The following is a 16,995-nucleotide window of genomic DNA, read 5'->3' as shown; positions in this document are numbered from 1 at the left end:
ACTGATTGGACAAAGACATAATTATAGCAATCACTTAACCAATTACGGTAGGGTTGACATAGAGCTTCTATCAGCGGGGGAAAATAAAAATGTCTGCGTCGGAGAAAAAACAAGTGGTGACACCTGAAAAAGTCAGGCAAATTGTTTCTTCGTTTTTCAGTAATGCAAGATCAAGTACTCAACTTTACGGGTAATAATTCAGTAATAAATTCTTGCGGAAAAAAAAAAATTCAAAGTATTATTTTTATATTAGGGTTACAATTACGATAGTTGAAATAAGATCATCAGACATAACCCCATCTTTAGTCCTATCCTTCTCAACCCCCCAACCCCGAAAGAAACCTTTTATTACTATATATTAAGATAGGACTTTCCTTTGGCACTGTCATGTATAAAGAACATAAATATTTACCATAAAATAAATAGAGTTAGGGTTAGTGACAGTGCCAAAGGGAAGTCCTTCCATGATTAAGATTATGAATATTGATTATTATCAGATGTCCATCTTGTTTAGAAGAGCACTTGTATAGGCTCTGCCTGTTGTGCAATCCATTTGACTTTTTTTTCTGAGCAATAAAATATTTCAAAATAAAAGAAACCAAGTTAAGAAAGACTTCTCAATATGTTACCTCTTATGATACTGATATACACCGTAACCCTAAAACTAGCCATAACCAATTATCCAGTAGGGGGTAACCGTTAGATATTTTACCAAACTTACATGTTGTTAACCAGTACCAATGCTACACCAAGAAACCTGACGCCCCTATATACGTCACCACAAGAAGGTATAGTGCAGGTTCATTTTGCATAGGAGCGTTGGGTTTCTTTGTGCAGCGTTGGTACTGATTAACATCATGTACGTTTAATGTCATGACTGGACTGAGAATAATCAAACTGAAGCTCTGTGGCGTCAGATTTAGGAAAATATTTGTTTTTTAGACACAGTAGCTGGCTACCATTTGGTTGTCGATGATTGCTGAAGTATTATATAGAGTCCCCTCTAGCCTTCCCCTTCAACATCAGTAAGGAGTGGGCTAGAGGTGACTCGAGCTAACAGTAAAAGAGCTAGACAGACATTTGGACAGTTATCAACACACTGTTACCGTCAGAGTTCAGTCTATATAAATTCTGCTCAATAGCTGCCTACCAAATGGTAGTCGAAGATTCCTACTGTAATACAATGGGCGAAACAACTCGGTGGTAAAGCGCTCGCTTGATGCATGGTCAGTTTGAGATCGATCCCTGTTGGTGGGCCCATTGGGCTATTTCTTGTTCCAGCCAATGCACCATGACTGGTTTATCAAAGGCCATGGTATGTGCTATCCTGTCTGTGGGATGGTGCATATAAAAGATCCCTTGCTACTAATGTTTTCTTCTCTAAGACTATATATGTCAGAATAACCAAATGTTTGACATCCAATACCCGATGATTAATAATCAATGTGCTCCAGTGGTGTCGTTAAACAAAACAAACTTTTTAACTAATTAATACAACAACAATCCTATGTTTGACATTAAATACCTTTACATCGATCATTTTCAAGCTCCCTGAAAAAAATTCACATATTAATCACTAATATGTAAGTATATACATACTATACAGGAAGAAATCTGACAGCACCCCTTTCAATAATGTTCCAGTTAAATATGTATTTGTTGACAGGTTTCTCCATTCAACTGATTGGGATTTTTCTTGTTCCAACCATTGCAACACAACTGGTCAAGGGCCATATGTGCTGTCCTCTTTGGGAAAGTGCATATAAAAGATCCCTTTTGCTAATGGAAAAATGTAGTAGGTTTTCTCTGATGACTACAAGTCAGAAAATTTACCAAATGATTGACATTCAATAGCTGAAGATTAATTAATCAATGTGCTCTAGTGGTGTCTTTAAACAAAACAAACTTTTGATTAACTTGTCTTTGCCCTGGCATTAAACTTATAAAACCGTAACCACTTGCATTGTACACTGTCAAGGATGGATGGTGAAGAATTTTAGGAACACCTACATGTATTTCTAGATAATAATTATATGTTAAGTATCTAAGCATTCGATGCGACACTGGCAGCACAAACTCATGTTCGTCTAGCCCGGACCACACTGTGTCTGATGCTAAAAGTAAAATGTGCTAATAACTGTTAGAGCATTTATCTTTTTACCAACTATATTGTTTATTTTGTATACTTGTATATCAGGGTGTTTTTTTTAATTAAAATTTAATTTGCTCAATGAAAACCTGTTCATAAACTGCTTATTTTGCACTAATAATTATAATGCTGTCACTTGATCATGACAAGTAACAAAAGTCTCCCAATCCGGTCAAAAACTTCACTCTCACAAAGTTTGAGAGAGAAGTGACTTTGTCCTATCATTTGGACTTTGTGTGAGGCGTGCTATGGGTTTGAATCTTGGCTTAGACTATCAAATAGTCTAAATGAGTTTATATGAATTCATGGAATGTAAATTCGATGAGAAGACTGCTGGAATGGTCAGAAGTCTCCAAATGTAAACTAAAGCAGGTAAATGGTAGAAAGTTACAATAAGCACATTTAGCACCCTGGTCAGGAGCAGGTCTACAGTTCACTGTATTTTTTTTACATCACTGTGGATTTCATTTTATTCTATTATTTTGTAGAGATAATGAAACTGGAGAAGGAAATCACCAAGAATCAGCTTCAGAAGAAAATGGCAGCAAGAAAACCTCACTGGAGCTTCGCAGCAAAGAAGCATACTTCAACAGAATTGAAACTTACTCAGTATCCTTTGTGTCATGAAATTTTACTTGATGTTCATGATAATAACAAGTAAATGAAATCATATGATAACAAAATTTAGACAGTGAAATATACCAGACCGTATCAAACATTTTCTCATTACACATGGTTAAAATTATAAGCTAGGAACTTACCACTTTGCAGCATTTATTTAAACAATTGTTTGTAATTTCTTTTTAATTCATCAGGGTACGAAGCCATTCACACAAAAGTTTGCCATGCTCTTTTTGGTTCGTACCCAGATGAATCTTAAAGAAATAACAGACAATCCATATAACTAAATTTGAAACATACTTATTAATAAAAAACATGAACATAATCATATTTTATTATGTACTCGTTCTTTGGTTCTTGAGCAATAACACACTATATTACAAAGTACCAATATAAAGTGACATTAGATATGATGTTCCCGAACCACCTAATTTTTGTGTTTATTTGGTGATCAACAAAATAAAGTTACTATGGCTGAACCAGTGCTTGCGTTACAGGATCAAACCATCTTGGTGCATCCATTCAGCTGATTGGTTTTTTTTTCACATTCCAACCAGTGCACTAGTGGTATGTGTTTTCCTGTCAGTGGGAAAGTGCATATAAAAGATTCCTTGCTGCATTGGGAAAAATGTAGTGGGTTTCCTCTGATGACTACGTGTCAGAATTACCAAATGTTTGACATCCAATATCCGATAATTAATTAATCATTGTGCTCTAGTGGTGTCATTAAACAAAACAAACTTTAACTTTTTAGTATGATTAATATTAATTGGCATATTTTTTATACTTTGATAGAATATTATTGCAGTGATTTAGTTTTGATAATTAAACTTAATTGTATCAAAAGTTATTGTATTATGTATACCGGCCTCGATGGCATCGTGGCAGGCCATCGGTCTACAGGCTGGTAGGTACTGGGTTCGGATCCCAGTCGAGGCATGGGATTTTTAATCCAGATACCGACTCCAAACCCTGAGTGAGTGCTCCGCAAGGCTCAATGGGTAGGTGTAAACCACTTGTACTGACCAGTGATCCATAACTGGTTCAACAAAGGCCATGGATTGTGCTATCCTGCCTGTGAGAAGCGCAAATAAAAGATCCCTTGCTGCTAATCGGAAGAGTAGCCCATGTAGTGGCGACAGCGGGCTTCCTCTCAAAATCTGTGTGGTCCTTAACCATATGTCTGACGCCATATAACCGTAAATAAAATGTGTTGAGTGCGTCGTTAAATAAAACATTTCTTTCTGTATTATGTATATGTATAACTATTAAATAATTAAATACATTGCAACCATTTTTTTTCATGATCTTGATAGACAAGTGCTTTTTCCAACTACATGTCGTTGGTTTGCAGTTGACTTCAATGTTACTTTTCCGTGACCAGATTCATCCATTGACTTGGTTTGCCAAACCAGTAGAGTTATCTCCCCTGGTGTGTGCCCAGTATGGTTGGGAGAACACAGAAAAGGACACTCTACAGTGTATAGGCTGTAAGGCTTCCTTGTATGCTGACTTGCCACCAGTGGATGATGATACCTGTAAGTTCATGGATTACGATATGTTTTTACATGTATGTCTCGGTATTATTTAAATTTTATTAAAAAAATAAATGTCTGTTTAATGACAAAGGGTTGGATGTAGCCCAGTGGTAAAGCGCTCTTTTGATGTGCAGTCGGTCTAAGATCAATCCACGTTAGTGGTTCCATTGGACTATTTCTCATTCCAATCAAAGGCTGTGGTATGTGCTATTCTGTCTGTGAGATGGTGTGTATAAAAGATCCCTTGCTACTAATGAATAAATGCAGCAGGTTTCCTCTCTAAGACTATATGTCAAGATTACCAAATGTTTGATATCCAATAGCTGTTGATTAATAAATCAATGTGATCTAGTGGTGTCGTTAAACAAAACAAACTTTTGTTTTAGTGACACCTCAGCACATTGTTTATTCATTGGTTGTTGGTTATTTGTGATTGCTGCTGATTTGGACTTTGAGACCTTTTCATTCTTTACATCAACTTTTACTTAATTTGTGGTGTTATTATATTGAATAAGAATGTTTTTGAAATTGTGTGTTTCAGACAAAGAAAATTGTGAGAGGTTAAAGAACAGTTTAATGTCCTGTCATGTGAAATCATGTTCCTGGTTTTCAAACCCTACATCAGGTTAGTCACAATATGTATAAATAAATATATTGATACCGAAGAGTCATTTGTGTAAAAACAAATTTCGGTTATATATTCCACTATTTTTTTTAATAAGATTTAAATGGTGTTGCCGTATTTTGAAATAAATTATTCACCAATTCAAGATTAAAATTCAAAGTATAATTTAGCTAAATAGCAATTTCAATGTAGAAAAAAAAAATTCAAACTAATTTATAAATCACATGAACTTTTAACAAGTGTACATTTGAGATAAAAACATTTTTTGCTGTTTTTCAAAGTATATTGATTTTGGCAAACAGCAATTTCAACCCTGATGTATAATATTAACATGTAGAGTTGAGATGTATTTTTTGCTAATTTTTCTGTTTTTTTTATTTTATCTAGATTCATACAAAGAGGTCCCACACTGTGATCAGAAAGAAGTTCGGAATGAATTCAAAGGGAGGCTCAACCAGTTGAAAAAAATGACAGACAGTTTACCGCATATTAATTATGAGAGTCTGCAGAAATGGGTTAGTTCATTACACTGACTTTTCTTTAGATGGTCCATTATAGCTTTTTTTGTCTTTTATATCGCCATTTTTATTGTGGTAATTTTTGTATGTTTTATTATTATTAGTAGTAGTAGTATTTTATTTTTTGTTTTTCTTCTTCAATTAGCTATAGCAAAGACTTAAAGTCTAAGCTTTGTCATAGATAGTATATTATGGTGATTATGAACATCAGTCATTTTTGTAACATCCATACAACATACATTTCACCTTCCACTTGATGTGTATCTGATTAATCAAAAAACATTTTTGTAGATTTTTGGAATATCTGTAAGAACTTAAGAGGGAAATGAAATATTAACAAATGTTACAAATATTTTAAAATAATTGGACATAAAATGATTTTGAAATAATTGTTTGTGAGTAAAAGAACCAAATATCTTTCATTGCTCGACCACTGTTTAAAATTTGTCACAACTTGTTCAAGGACTTTTGTGAAAAACAACAGTTGCTGTGAGGTCTCACACAATACTTGCACAACACTGAATATTATAGGCATACATGGGGGCAGGACAGCTAACTCTTTACTTCCCATGTTCGTGCCTGTTGTTGAATGTTTGTTCTTGTGTTTGTTGTAGAATTTTTGCAGTTCTCGCTGTGCTCAATTTGCCTATCATGTAGAGAAGATGGACACGGAGACAGTAAAGGCGGCCATCACTCTTGCTGTCACTGGCTGGGCTAGCAGGTAACACGAAGCATTACGCCTTCAAAGTGGGCAGGGGCGGGACGTAGTCCAGTGGTAAAGCGTTCGCTTGATGTGCGCTCGGTTTGGTATCGATCCCCGTCGGTGGGCCTTTTTGGGCTATTTCTCGTTACAGCCAGTGCACCACGACTGGTTTATCAAAGGCTGTGATATGTGCTATCCTGTCTGTGGGGAAGTGCATATAAAAGATCCCTTGCTGCATTAGAAAAAAATGTAGTGGGTTTCCTCTGATGACTACACATTGTTTCAGAATTACCAAATGTTTGACATCCAATAGCGATGATTAATAAATCAATGTGCTCTAGTGGTGTTGTTAAATAAAACAAACTTTTAAAGGGGGCAGGAGTTAGCTCATTTGGTTGAGTGCTCTCTTCAGTTGCTTGCGTCACAGGATCGAACCACCTCAGTGGATCCATTCAAATGAATGGGTTTTTTTTTTCACGTTCTAACCAGTGCACCACAACTGATCAAAGGCCGTGGTATGTGTTGTCCTGTCTATGGGAAGGTGCATATAAAAAATCCCTTGCTGCATTAGGAAAAATATAGCGGGTTTTCTTTGATGACTACATGTCAGAATTACCAAATGTTTGACATCCAATAGCCGATGATAAAGTAATCAATGTGCTCTAATGGTGTTGTTAAATATAACCTACCTTTTTTTTAACCCATTCAAATGTATTAGTTTGTGATATGTCCATGTGTGATCTTGGATAATATTTATTAGTTAAAGGGTGTTTCACAGTTGATCAAATGGTGAGTCAAGAGGCACCATAATTATTAGACCCCTTCTGTCTGTCTGTCTGTCTGTATATATGTCTGTCTGTCCATCTGTCCCACATATAGTTTTCCAACTTTTTCTTCGCAGTGTCTCACAATACTGAGCTGAAATTATGTGCATAATATCATGTACTCCTACAGATTAAGTTTGACTTTCAAAGTGATTTACTCAAGTTTTGATAGAGTTACGGCAATTGAACTTAGTAGATACGAAAATTTGTTGGGCCCCGATGGGGAATATGTACTGTGTTAGCAGTATACTCAGAATGCTTGTTTAAATATATTATTTACGGTAAAATCCCTCTAAACCGGACACCCTTGGGACCACATAAATTGTCCGGTATTAAGAGGTATCCGGTTTAAAGAGGTTACATTGTTTGCTGATTTTAAAAAATGGACTGTGATTAAAAAGTCCAGTTTTGAGGGAATTCTGGTTTACAGAGGTTCTGGTTTTGTGAGGTTTCACTGTATTATATCATCACACTTTATTAGCTTGATGTTAAAAGAACCAAGCCATAAAGCTGGAGATATCGTTGATTGGAGTTAAAGTTTGTTTTGTTTAATGACATCACTAGAGCACATTGATTAATTGATCATCGGCTATTGGATGTCAACGGTGATTGGAGATACTTATTCCTTATACATGTAGCTGAATTGTTACAAATATATGCATATTTAAATATATTATTTTATGACACAGTCAAATTTTGTTATCTGATTGTGAAGGACTAAATTATAAACCTCAAGATTTCAGTGGTTTTGAGAGAAATGTAATAGTTGGTGGTGAAAATTATCCCCATTTCTCGACCTTTTGATATCCTTGACTTTCATTATTTTTAAACGGTTGAGATAACGGCTACATTTAAAAAAATTTTTAAAGTATACAGTGAAACCTCTCACAACCAAACTCCTTAAATCAGACGGTCTGGGATCAATCCCTGTTGGTGGACCCATTGGGCTATTTCTCGTTATTTCTGGGATGGTGCATATAAAGGATCCCTTGCAGCTAATCAAAAACAGTAGCCCATGAAGTGGTGACAGCGGGTTTTCTCTCTCAATATCTGTGTGGTCCTTAACCATATGTCTGATGCCATATAACCTTAAATAAAATGTGTTGAGTGTGTTGTTAAATGAAACATTTCCTTCCTTCCTTCCTTAAATCGGAATTATCTCAAAACTGGGCATTTTTCACAGTCCTTTTTTTAATATCAAACATATTATAACCTCTCTAAACCTTGTACCCCTTTCCACGTGATGTTTTACTGTGTCCCGTGGGTGTCCGGTTTAGACGGGTTTCACTGTAGTTCTGTGGATTTTCATGTGAATTTTTTCATCTTAAAACTTGGTGTTTAATACATCGGAAGTCAGCATTCAGCAGGTAATTTTAAAATTGTGTCTGAAATATCACAATTTTTTTATTATTCAGGGGAAGATCTGACGTCATCATATGTAGTCACTGTCGCCGCCATGTTGGATTGTGGAACTTCAGAGCCATTGCCCCTGGTCAGCAGACAAGTGGCTGCCATGGCGACGATGATGGCAGTGGTGATGAACCAGCTCCCAAAAGACAGAAAATTGTAATTTTGTACAGTCATTGTTTCATGAGAACATACAATACTGAGGCAATTTCATAAGCTTTATTATTGACATGGTGTAGATTTTACTTGATGTGTAACTCGTTTGTGGATTGTTGTCTGTAAAATAAATAATTCTGCAAACCAGACTAATGTATAACAAATACTATCCATGGTAAGCTAGGTTGGCTAGGTTGGCTAGTTTTTTTTTGTTTAATACTATCCATGGTAAGCTAGGTTGGCTAGGTTGGCTAGGTTTTTTTTTGTTTAACGACATGGCTAGTCATTTATTAATCATCAGGTACTGGATGTCAAACATTTGGTAATTTTGACACAGTCTTTAGAGGAAACCTGCTACATATTTCCAGTAGCACAAAGGGATCTTTTATATACGCTTTCCCACAGATAGGACAGCACATACCACAGCCTTTGCTATACCAGTTGTAAACCCCAATCAGATATGGGTCTAACTTTTAACCCAAACACCTCAGGTGAGGGCTCTACCAACTGAGCTAGATCCCGTCCCTTCTTTTGAAAGAAAAAAAGACGTTAAATAAAACGACGCACTCAACCCATTTTATTTACAGTTGTATGGCGTAGGACATTTGGTTAAGGACCACACAGATATTGAGAGAGGAAACCTGCTGTCGCCACTTCATGGGCTACTCACAGGGTAGTACATACCACAGCCTTTGATATACCAGTCGTGGTGCACTGGCTGGAACGAGAAATAGCCGAATGGGCCTACCAACGGGGATCGGTCCCACACATCGAGCGAACGCTGTACCACGGCTACATCCTGCCCCTCCCTTCTATTGAATTAATTAAATGATACTCCAGCTTTGAAACAACCAGTGGCTGATCTGGTTTTAACATAAATTACATAGAATATTTTAAACTATTTTTTACGAAATTGTGATTGAGATTGACTAATGACAACCATTCTGATTATTTATTTATTTCAGCAAACAAAAATTGACTTTGACCCAATAGCCGAACACAGGAACTGGTGTCCGTGGATAACAAAATCTGAGTCGTCCAATCCATCAAAGCCGGTCAGGACAGAGGGAGAGGGGGTCTTGCTGCCAGAGAGCTCGTCTGGGACGTCTGCGGAACAAGATGACGGAACAGACCCAACAGCCCATCCTGGCTGGCTGCTTGTTGTCCAGATACTAGCACCTAGACTACTGAATGCCAGTAACATAAGCTTCTCAAAGTCACTCAAACAGGTTAGCAAAAATACTGTGAATTTTACAAAGGTCCATCAGCCAGCAATAAATTTGAGAAAAATATTTATTTTAACAACATGAAGCATGTGATACAACAAACAGAAAAGGTTTGGTGCACTGCAACCAGTTTTATTCAACCCAAGTGATAGTTTTGATTAATGGCAGATGTACTGTATTTATACTGCAATACCATATTATATTACATTATGAAACACGCTATTTGAGAGTTATTTAAATTTGACAAGAAATAAGGAAATGTTTTATTTAACAACGCACTCAACACATTTTATTTACGGTTATATGGCGTTGGACATATGGTTAAGGACCACACAGATATTGAGAGAGGAAACCCGCTGTTGCCGCTTCATGGGCTACTCTTTTTGATTAGCAGCAAGGGGTCTTTTATATGCACCATCCCATAGACAGGATAGCACATACCCAGCCTTTGTTACACCAGTCGTGGTGCACTGGCTGGAATTTAACGAGTCAATAACAACTCTACTGGCCACCATGATTTTTAAGTTAAGTTTCAACCCTGTTTGCACCTCAACAGGATCCAAGCATGAAAATAAATTAAAATAAACAAATTAAGATAATATATGTTTTTAGCCACTTGGTATTTGGCCTTTCCAGTATTGATCTTTCCGTCTTGACTAGGTGAAGTGGAGGTCAACTTCAAAGCACAGTGCTCCAGTTTGTACAAAAATAATGCTGACCACCATTTAATAGTTCAATAGCTCTAGGCCATTTTTCTCTGCGTTCATTATACATTATGTGTATGAAGTAGACTCGTCCCTGCTGTATATAATCTGATAACAGCACAGAACTGGAGATATATCAGATGCGATGGTCACCTCATTTAGAAATAAGTCAAACACTCCTGCCTTCATCGCAAGGCTCAATGGGTAGGTGTAAACCACTTGCACTGACCAGTGATCCATAACTGATTCAACAAAGGCCATGGTTTGTGCTATCCTGCCTGTGGGAAGATCCAATAAAAGATCCCTTGCTGCTAATCGGAAAGAGTAGCCCATGTAGTGGCGACAGCGGGTTTCCTCTCAAAATCTGTGTAGTCCTTAACCATATGTTTGACGCCATATAACCATAAATAAAAGGTGTTGAGTGCGTTTTTAAATAAACCCTTCCTTCCTTCCATTGCACATTAATTCAATGCTCTACCCCAAATCACATCCCCTCTTCAGCATATGAATGAGTCAAAAGGATATTTCCCTTTGTTTTAGTTTTTAATGATGTACAATGTATTAGGGTCCTTTGTAGAAAATTAAAGGTCCACAATCATGGCACATTATTAATATACAGTATATAAAAAAATACGTAACGATTACATTATTAACCATAAAAAACAAAAATACCACCTCAATTATTAATAAAGCGACGTTTTGTAAAACGCTCAGGGAAAAAACACTGATCCAGTCGATTTGACCCGCATCTGACCTATGACGTAGCATCAGGTGAATTCCACTCGTTCATTAGTAGGTTAGCTTGGTGACAGCATGTAATGAGTGTGTCGTTAAATAAAACATTTCTTTTTTTCTTTCTTTCCTGCTTTCATTTTAATATGAGGTGGGATGCAGTTCAGTGACAGAGTGCTCGAGATGTGATTGGTCTTGAAATCAATTATCCTCAGTGAACCCAGACCCACCCCCATCACCCACCCAGTACTCCACAACTGGTATATTAAGAGCTGCATCATGTGCTGTCCTTTGGGAAAGTACATACAAAAGATTGCTTACTGCTATTTGGTACAAGTTGTGGCACGTTTCTTCTAAAACTGGGGGAGGGGGTGAGATGTAACCCAAAAGTAAAGCACTTGCTTGATTAAGACCAATCCCTGTTAGTGGGCCCATGGGCTGTAATTTATAAATTTCTCATTTCAGCCAAAGCAACGGCATGTTGGATATCGAATAGCCATACTGTCAAATGTTCCACAGTGTTGTTAAACAAATATTTCTTTCCTTTTATTTTAACTAACAACACATGGTCAGCATTTTATCTGTATCACTCCCATTATTGCATTTTGCTTTGTTGTGTAGCATCAAGCTTATTTTTAGAAGCCATTCAATTAGACCTGCTTAACATGGCTAATAGAGCAGGTGGTCTTTATACAGAGACTGGCCTCAGTGGTTAAGCCATTCAATTAGACCTGCTTAACATAGCTAATAGAGCAGGTGGTCTTTATACAGAGATTGGCCTCAGTGGTTAAGCCATTCAATTAGACCTGCTTAACATGGCTAAAAGAACAGGTGGTCTTTATACAGAGACTGTCGTCAAGTGGTTAAGCCATTCAATTAGACCTGCTTAACATGGCTAATAGAGCAGGTGGTCTTTATACAGAGACTGGCCTCAGTGGTTAAGTGATTCAATAAGACCTGCTTAACATGGCTAATAGAGCAGGTGGTCTTTATACAGAGACTGGCCTCAGTGGTTAAGCCATTCAATTAGACCTGCTTAACATAGCTAATAGAGCAGGTGGTCTTTATACAGAGATTGGCCTCAGTGGTTAAGCCATTCAATTAGACCTGCTTAACATGGCTAAAAGAACAGGTGGTCTTTATACAGAGACTGGCGTCAAGTGGTTAAGCCATTCAATTAGACCTGCTTAACATAGCTAATAGAGCAGGTGGTCTTTATACAGAGATTGGCCTCAGTGGTTAAGCCATTCAATTAGACCTGCTTAACATGGCTAAAAGAACAGGTGGTCTTTATACAGAGACTGGCGTCAAGTGGTTAAGCCATTCAATTAGACCTGCTTAACATGGCTAATAGAGCAGGTGGTCTTTATACAGAGACTGGCCTCAGTGGTTAAGTGATTCAATAAGACCTGCTTAACAGTGCTCGAAACCATAAAGGTATGTGAGCACGTTTAAAACATATCTAATCTAATCTAAACCTGCTTAACATGGCTAATAGAGCAGGTGGTCTTTATACAGAGACTGGCCTCAGTGGTTAAGCCATTCAATTAGACCTGCTTAACATGGCTAATAGAGCAGGTGGTCTTTATACAGAGATTGGCCTCAGTGGTTAAGCCATTCAATAAGACCTGCTTAACATGGCTAATAGAACAGGTGGTCTTTATACAGAGACTGGCCTCAGTGATTAAGCCATTCAATAAGACCTGCTTAACATGGCTAATAGAGCAGGTGGTCTTTATACAGAGACTGGCCTCAGTGGTTAAGCCATTCAATTAGACCTGCTTAACATGGCTAATAGAGCAGGTGGTCTTTATACAGAGACTGGCCTCAGTGGTTAAGCCATTCAGTAAGACCTGCTAAACATGGCTAATAAAGCAGGTGGTCTTTATACAGACTGGTCTCAAGTGATAAGCCATCAAACTTAAGGATGGTAGGTACTGGGTTCACCTCCCGATATCTGATCCCACCCAGATCGAGTTTAGTAACTCAACTCTCTCTTACCAACAACTAACCACTAACCCACTGTCCTAGAGACAGTCTAGGGGCCTAATTCACAAAGGTCTCTTAGGCTCTGCTAGACAACAAAGCATCCTCTTTGCAAGTCTTTTAGCATTGCACAGCGAGATCGCAAAGTTGCAACAGTTTAGTTAATTTGGCCCCTGAAAGCTGTGTGTGCCCATGACAGCGTGCTTGAACCTTAATTGGATATAAGTGCGAAAATAACTAGAAATGAAATGAAATTATACAGAGAAAATACATTTGCATATGGCAAATTTTTGATCTGTCAGTTATAGCTGAATATTTGATATACATTACTTTTGTAACTGGATGACTACTTTTCTTTTCTTTTCTTGTTTCAGAGTCCAATTGTCGCAGGTTTGAGATCCATTCGTCATCTGTTCAGCGACTGGACAACATCAACAGTCACAAATAGATAATATTCTATTCAACATGTATTCACATTATTCAACTTGTGCCATTTTCATCTCAACAACATGAATATGTCTCCATTATGTGACATGACATTTCCACTCAGTCTAATCAAGTATTCAAGGACCATTTTCTATGTGAACACTGAAATACTTAATAAAATGTGTCTCTCACCAATGAAGCAGTGCATAATCTGAAATACACTACAAATTGTTTTATGTCTGTAGTAAATAAACATTTTAAAATGGTGCATAAATGTAGGCACCCCTGTGTATCCAAAACGATTTGCATGTCCGGTGATTCGGCACAATAGATGTGGATCGTTGATCCCGCTATTTATAGACCACCCATGACCTCACTTTGTAGCCCATAAATACTACACTATTGTCCCAGGATTATTTGAGTACATTTTTTTTGTTTTGTCTTGTTAAAAATATTATTATGAAAATGAACGATCACATATGACCCATCTCATAATCGGTTTCAGAATCGTTTTTTTGAGTGGCACAGTACTGCAGATGTATACATGTTCATTGTCATGCATGACCAAGATGCCTACATGCATTTTTTTTTTTTTCGGGTAGATTGTGCACACACGTGGATCTTATTACGCTTTTATTTTTTGTAACAATGTGACAATTGTGAACTGGAATGACGGTCAATTAAGGTGTAAAACTTTTGTTTTGTTTGCATTTGTCTAGCCGTTTTCCTTTTCAGTTTAAATAAAAATAAGTGGAAAAAATACTTCCACCGTTTACTATAATTTTTAAAATGCAGGAAAGGTGTTAATATCAAGAAGGCTGACCTACTTCGTGTTTATATACACGAAAATAGGGGAATGATTTATTTTGAAATTATTATATAATTATTGATAATTCTAAATTTAATTGCACCCTTAAGTAATAGTTAGAGGACGAGTAACAATACTTTGTCGGCGTATAAAGGTAGTGTCGCACGAGACAAAGGCGAGGCGTTAGCCGAGCGTTTTCTCGTGCGACACTACCTTTATACGCCGATAAAGTATTGTTACTCGTCCTCTAACTGTCTTAGAGCAGAGCCAAAATCTCGTGCAGCAATACCGCTTATAAAGTGAATGTCTGAAGTACTTATCGGGATATAAATGTACTTCACGTGACCAAATATGAAGCTCCCATTGGACTAGAAATTCAGCTGTGCTCTAACTATAAATATGTTGATACTTGATTAACCATTGAAAAAGGAATTAAACTTTAATTCATTAAAAACACCGACAACATGACAACTTCCTAAGCATATGTAAGCAAAATACCAAGTGCACCGAATCGCCGATACACCGGACACGGTTGTACCTACAGAAAATTATGTTATAACTTGCCATTTCAGTAGTCTAGTCATTTCCTCGTTTCCAGTATTACAACAATGTGTCATCTTCTTTTGAACACTGTCAAATAAATGAGTATTCCTTACACACTTGTCATGTTTTGATTTTGAATTAAAGTACAATATCACTCTGCATATTTATGTAACAAATATATAAAGGTTATTACCAGTGTTTTTCGGTATCATCAATATCACATATTAGGAATAAAAAGTGTATTATGCAAGCATAATACATTATTTTTATTCCTAATATATGATATTGACGATACCGAAATACACGAGAGTAATAATCTCTATCATATAAGCTCAAGCTTAATACGTGTTTTGGTAAACTGTACACGCAACTTTGATTCCAGTCCACCATTACTAAATATTCAAATGACGTAAGAATATGTGGCACGGTGTATTTTTGAATGGAAATGACGTCAAACTCGAATGATGTCATTTCGGATGTCCTTGCATCAAAATAAAGTTATGCCTAACATTTTTTGAACGCTGAACAGTTTTCAGTGTCAAATTGCCATTGAAATGTTTTTATTTGATGACTGAATGCATACGTCAATCATTGAGTGTCACCCAAGTACGTTTGCTTAAATGTCAATAAACCTAGTGCCGAGACCTCGACTAATTTACATCTAATTTGCAAGGTTATCAAATTCTTAAAGTATGTGATCTGAAAAGTATCTGAAAAATATTATATGATAAAAAGCTGTATCCTAACTGGATGCGATAATACGAGCGTCTCCATAATGAAATTGTCATAGACTGTTGAAGCCGTAGCCCAGTGGTAAAGCAGTGATTTAGGATCAATCCCCCTAATATAAGTGGTATATCAAAGGCCGTGGCATGTGCTATCCTGTGTAGGATAGTGCATTTAAAAATATCTTTTGCTACTAATGGAAAAATGTAGTGGGGTTACCTCTAAAACTGTAAAAATTACCAAATGTTTTATATCCAATAGCCGTTGATTAATAAATCAACATGCTCTGGTGGTGTCGTTAAACAAAACGAACTTTAATGCGACCGTTGAAGCTGCCAAGACTAAGTTGTCTCATTGGTTAATATATTTTTGTGGTTTGTGTCATGTGAGAAAAATAGAAACAATTCCCATCAGTATCGTGTCGCTTATGCTCTACTAAATTATACGGTGAGCCATATACATGCAGTTAGGATATGGCCATTGAAATCCATAGTTTCTAAAAAAAAACATGCTCATGTCTGATTAGGATACAGCTTAAGAGACTGCAGCTAATAGATCAAACAAAAACAAATTTAGTGATTTACGGTATTCTATTGAGTATAGTATAGAGGTTTCAGTTTTGTGAAGATCATTTCAGCGTTTGTTTTTGAATGGATATCCCTATTTTATCTTGCAGAGCTGAAAATATAAAGTATTTTAATAAACAAATAACAATAAGGTGGTTTACATAAAATTTATTATCATCCAATGATACAATATATAAATAATTATCCAGTCTATTTTTTAAACCTATTTAACCTCAGTTTCTTTGAGGCTGTATTATAAAAGAAGACTAACTCTACTACACTATAAAATATGCTATCTATAAATGATGATCAACGAGTTTTGGGAAGGTAATCTCAAATTTCCTGACTGATCCGTACCAGTGACTGAACACGACTTTGATTGTCATAATTCATAAAGCCGCGATCATATTTATTAAATTTTTGCTTCCACATACATCTGTTGTCCATCAAATTTGATTGTATTGAAATCAGTTGGTATGAACAGACTTTTCCACACATTTTCATCCGTCTGCGATGCAATCAAATTTGATGGAGACAAAAACATAAATCTGATCGCTGCCTAACAACCTAACCTTACTGTGTATGTTGTTACAGTACTAGGTAGCAACCTGACAATACTACTTGGTAGCAACTCAACACTACAGCTTAATTTATAGCTTAATTTTTTTAATCAACTCGACAGTACTGTAACAATACCTAGTAACGAACGGACAATACTATGAATATTACGGTAAAGC

General features: G+C 36.6%; 1 protein-coding gene across 1 annotated transcript; it reads left to right on the top strand.

Annotated features, from left to right (window-relative positions):
• The first annotated feature begins 57 nt into the window (after positions 1 to 57).
• On the top strand, positions 58 to 13,873 carry LOC121392539 (nuclear-interacting partner of ALK-like). The gene is made up of 9 exons (XM_041523716.1): positions 58 to 190; positions 2,638 to 2,806; positions 4,155 to 4,308; positions 4,850 to 4,933; positions 5,321 to 5,448; positions 6,066 to 6,172; positions 8,394 to 8,544; positions 9,507 to 9,770; positions 13,564 to 13,873. The coding sequence occupies exons 4-9, from the start codon at positions 4,885 to 4,887 to the stop codon at positions 13,639 to 13,641; spliced, it is 777 nt and encodes a 258-aa protein (XP_041379650.1). The 5' UTR covers positions 58 to 190; positions 2,638 to 2,806; positions 4,155 to 4,308; positions 4,850 to 4,884; the 3' UTR covers positions 13,642 to 13,873.
• Positions 13,874 to 16,995: the final 3,122 nt, after the last annotated feature.

This window comes from Gigantopelta aegis, chromosome 3 (assembly GCF_016097555.1).
Source record: "Gigantopelta aegis isolate Gae_Host chromosome 3, Gae_host_genome, whole genome shotgun sequence".
Taxonomy (NCBI): Eukaryota; Metazoa; Mollusca; class Gastropoda; order Neomphalida; family Peltospiridae; genus Gigantopelta; species Gigantopelta aegis.
Note: the sequence above shows the minus strand (reverse complement) of the source record. Positions and strands in the feature narration are given on the sequence as shown.